A 5,000-nucleotide genomic window follows, 5' to 3' on the forward strand; every position below is an offset into this window, starting at 1 on the left:
GACAAAAGAAGTAATGCAGACTGCTTTTTCAGTTTGAAAAAAATCTGCAAACGTTCTTGTTCCAAAAAGCAGCCAGAAGCGTTTGGGGTTGGCTGTTGCTTTTGGTATGTTATGGTAAAGTTGTGAAGTCATGTCAAAAATTCCCTATGCTCAGACACTAAAATGAGTCTCTTGACCACTGTTCTGTCACCCTCTCCATTTTTTACTTCCTTCTCCATTTTTTACTTGTTGTCATGGGAAATCACAGGTCTCAGTAATCCGCTTGTGATTGGTCATCTGTAAAAAAGACAGCATGACATATGGCGTTTTTCCACTAGAAGTTGAATATTTCTCAACTTCTGAGCTGCAGAAAAAGACGGTTGTGGTCGTGTTTTAAAAGAAGCCGACGACTTTTTTGAAAACATGATCTACTCCATAGGATTATAACGTGAAACGGACGCCGGCAGCTGCGAAAAAGCTGCGAAAAAGACGCTTAGTCTGAACGTACCCTAAGTTGTCATGCTTTACATGACTTTTTATGTGAAAGTGAATACTTGACGTGTAAACATTTATCACATGTTTATTTTCTTTCAATCCTGTCGTAAAGTTCCCATTGCTGGTCTTTTGGCCTGAATGCAGTATGGTGGATATATCTGTCAGTACAATGTGTGTGTGTATGTGTGTGTGTGTGTGTGTGTGTGTGTGTGTGTGTGTGTGTTTGTGTTTGTGTTTGTGTGTGTGTGTCTGTCAGTACAGTCTACTGTAAATACAGCTGGGGGCCATATTCACAAAACCTTTTATCCTAAATCACACTAAAAGATTTTAGCAATGAGTTTTCTCTTAGAAGTTATTCACAAAGCCTTTCAGACCTACTGTTAGTAAGGAAAAATGACAACTCCTAAAATAAAAGCGAATCTTCGTTGCTATGGATGACGTCATTACTCATGACTAAAGTGGCCACCTTGATTGGCTGATGATTGTAACGCAGGAATTGTCCACACCTATGGAGGCCTGTCTGGGGGCATTATTTCCTTCACTGGTATGATACACATTTTCAGCTCAGGCTGCTTACAGGTGTATGTCAGCCTAGCCAATGGCGTCCTCCCACATCCCAGGCCAAAGAGCTCCAATCAGAGCCAGACGCAGAGAGGCTTCCTCACTCAGAGGTGCTGGACTCACAGAGTCCTCAGGGATGGAGAGGAGTGCAGATAGCTATTAAGTATAAGTATAAGTATATACTCTTTTGATCCCGTGAGGAAAATTAGTCTCTGCACAGTGAGGTGAAGCACACACTAATCCCGGCGCAGTGAGCTGACTGCTACAGCGGCGCTCGGGGAGCAGTGAGGGGTTAGGTGCCTTGCTCAAGGGCACTTCAGCCGTTCCTACTGGTCGGGGTTCGAACCCTCCGGTTACTAGGCTGGCCGTTGTGGCCAGCTCTGCCACTAGGGGGCCTCAGTTAGCTGAGTCACCAGTCAACTCAGCTGTGGGCTGTTGTGCCCAGCTCTGCCACTAGGGGGCCTCAGTTAGCTGAGTCAACTCAGCTGTGGGCTGCTGTGGCCAGCTCTGCCACTAGGGGGCCTCAGTTAGCTGAGTCTTGCTTTTTTGGTCTCCCACTGTACCTTACCCTCATATTATGGCAGAGGTGTTGTTTTTCCCCAAACCAGGGGCGTATCAAGCTTTTTAAAAGTGTGGGGGTTGTGGGATAGGAATATGAAACAATCTTGCCAAATTATAAATAACTCCCTACAGGGACGTTTCTGAGAGGGGTGCGGACTATATTGGTGTCCTGCAGTTTCTACCCCGAAAAAAAATGAAATTCTGATTGCTAAACACACCATTTTAATGCAGTTTGGGAGGGACAGAAGAAGCAGCGCCCCTCATATGTGTGGCTCATGTCACATGTAGGCCTACATGATCTACACTTCACTATTTGACACTACCCTACATGGAGACATATCTCATGTTATAAATCAAGAAATCATTTCAGAAATTATGTTTTGTGCATATGGGTTAGCAGGCTACAATAAATTGCCCTAACAGACAGCAGCCTAATTTCGAGGTATCACTAATACCTAAATAAATATAATAATAAAAAATACAGAACTGAGCTCAAATTCAAAAACGTTTGAAGTCTACCCAAACATATGCAAAGGGAATATAAATAAATTGTGTTGCATATAGCCAGCTTAATTAATGTCAATTTAAAGATTATGATTAGCAGTTTCTTTTTCCATTAATAGTTACAGGAAGCCACGTTGTTGTTTAAGCTACTGTTGCTTCTAGCCCACGTTACCTAGTTTCACTTGCTGCAGGGACACACATTGCATGAGCGCTCATAAGCGTTCTATTTGAGTTCTACATGCTGGAAATCTTAGTTCTCAGATGTAGAACTCAAATGTGTCTTGACGCCTCCGTTTGTAAGATCAAAATAAGATGTTCTAAATGGAACGCGATCGTATTTAAGATCTCCAGCACCGGCCATAACTTAATGTCGCGGCTATGTGGACCAGTAGGTTAATTGTTGAGGAGGCCCATAGTTTGAGAAAAGTTGCAGATCATAGACAGAGAAAGCAAAATGCTCTGAGAACAGTATAGTAGCCAAGGTCTTTCTGCACAAACAAGTGCCTTGGTGCGCGCACCCCAGCTTTCACTTTGACTCTCTGCATTTATACATTGTGACAAAAACTGTCAGTCAGACAGTGAATTTTGGTTTACTAAATTAGCATAATGCGGTAACAATTATCATTTCAATTCTACCTGAAATCTGCTCACTGCAGACTTTATAATGCAGACCCAAGCAGCACCTTGAAAGATGCACACTTTGAATTTGATCAGAGCGGCTCTGGTTCTTCACTGGCTAACTTGATGTGATTGGCTGGATGACCATTCAATCAAAGCAACAGACCTATTTGTGTCTCTTTGTGTGTGCGTTATGGTAGATACGGTTCCAACTCTTTATGGGGAGCGTATATTTCCATATTTTACTTTCATTTTAATCTGACAAAAAGTGTGGGGGATAGAATCGTGTTCCAGCAAAAGTGTGTACGTTATAACACCCACATCCCCCACGCTTGCTACGCGCCTGACCCAAACATTATGTACTGAACATGCACTTGTGTAAATGTATTTGTCATTGTGGATCTGTACTAACAACTGTACTGTGTGTGTGTGTGTGTGTGTGTGTGTGTGTGTGTGTACGTGTGTGTGTGTGTGTGTGTGTGTGTGTGTGTGTGTGTACGTGTGCGTGTGTGTGTGTGTGTGTGTGTGTGTGTGTGTGTACGTGTGTGTGTGTGTGTGTGTGTACGTGTGTGTGTGTGTGTGTGTGTGTGTGTGTGTGTGTGTGTGTGTGTGTGTGTGCGTGGCAGGTGGAGGTGTCTCAGGAAGCCAGTGCACAGGCCCTGAGAGACATGAGCAGTAAACTGGAGCAGCAGTACGAGCAACGGCTGCAGGAGGAGCATCGCAAACACAGAGAGGAGATTGAGGCCCTACAGGTGTGAACACACACACACACACACACACACACACACACACACACACACACACACACAGACACACACACACACACACACACACACAGACACCCACACACACACACACACACACACACACACACACACACAGACACACAAACACAGAGAGGAGATTGAGGCCCTACAGGTGTGAACACACACGAACACACACACACACACACACACACACACACACACACACACAAACACAGAGGAGATTGAGGCCCTACAGGTATTTTTATGTCTGGTTAATCATGTATCATGAATGTGTGTGGTGTATTGTGTGCGTGTGTGACGTGTATCTTGAGTGTGTGCGAGGTGTGTTGTGTGTGTGTTTGATGTGTATCTTGAGTATGTATGAGGTGTGCGTGTGTGTGTGTGTGTGTGTGTGTGTGTGTGTGTATGTGTGTGTGTGTGTGTGTGTGTGTATGTGTGTGTGTGTGTGTGTGTGTTGACCCATGACCTCCTCTCATGTGTGTCTCTTATGTGCCAGGCTCAGATAGATAACTATGTGAGACGCATTGAGGAGCTGGAGAGGAACACCAGGATCGCAGAGGCCAAGATCGCAGAAAGAGACCAGCGGATCAGCGAGTTAGAGCGGCTACTGGACTGCATGGGGCGGGTGAGAACCTCACACACACACGCACGCACGCACGCACACACACACACACTACACGCATTAAACACACACACACACACACGCACACACACACACACACATTAAACACACACACACACACACATTACACACATTAAATACACACACACACACACACTATCGCTATCTGTACTGTACTCATATTATTCAATAACACTGTGCTGTTATACCTCTCAGCCTCACACACTCCAATGCTCTCACACTTTCACACACACTGATAGATAGACAGACAGATAGATAGATAGATAGATAGATAGATAGATAGATAGATAGATAGATAGAAAGATAGATAGATAGATACTTTATTGATCCCCAAGGGGAAATTCAAGAAAAGGGGAAATTCACTGTAAAAGTAATGTAGTCTGTGTGTGTGTCGGTGACACACACACACACACACACACACACACACACTCAAGCACACACACTTTTCTGTTTGGGTTCCCATTGACATCCCATTTGATGTCTCAGTCTGTCTATATCATTCTCCTGTCTACAGACTGTGTGTGTTCATTAAGCTAAATTGAGCATTGCTCTTTTGATAGAGCTGAGTTGAATATTTCTCTTTTGATAAAGCTGAGTTGAATATCTCTGTGTTGATAAAGTTGAACTGAATACCTCTATGTTAATTAAACTGAGTTGAATATCACTGTGTAGAAAAGGTGAGTTGAATATCTGTGTGTTGATTAAACTGAGTTGAATATCTATGTGTTGTTAAAGCTTAGTTGAATATCACTGTGTTGTTAAAGCAGTGTTGAATATCTCTGTGTTAATTAAACTTAGTCGAATATCTCTGTGTTGTTAAAGCAGAGTTGAATATCTCTGTGTTGATAAAGCAGAGTTGAATATCTCTGTGT

General features: G+C 43.4%; 1 protein-coding gene across 2 annotated transcripts in view; it reads left to right on the forward strand.

The window, feature by feature from the left end:
• The window catches only part of myzap (myocardial zonula adherens protein), a 32,531-nt gene that overhangs the window by 21,298 nt on the left and 6,233 nt on the right, over nucleotides 1-5,000 (forward strand). For both annotated transcript variants that reach the window (XM_076291531.1, XM_076291530.1), the window contains exons 8-9: nucleotides 3,345-3,470; nucleotides 3,982-4,110. In XM_076291531.1, the coding sequence (XP_076147646.1) occupies nucleotides 3,345-3,470; nucleotides 3,982-4,110 (255 nt within the window). The remainder of the gene's footprint in view (nucleotides 1-3,344; nucleotides 3,471-3,981; nucleotides 4,111-5,000) is intronic.

This window comes from Alosa pseudoharengus, unplaced genomic scaffold (assembly GCF_046254945.1).
Source record: "Alosa pseudoharengus isolate Yale_2024_CS ecotype anadromous, Long Island Sound unplaced genomic scaffold, YU_APseudo_1.1 YU_APseudo_1.1_scf_19, whole genome shotgun sequence".
NCBI classification, from domain to species: Eukaryota; Metazoa; Chordata; class Actinopteri; order Clupeiformes; family Clupeidae; genus Alosa; species Alosa pseudoharengus.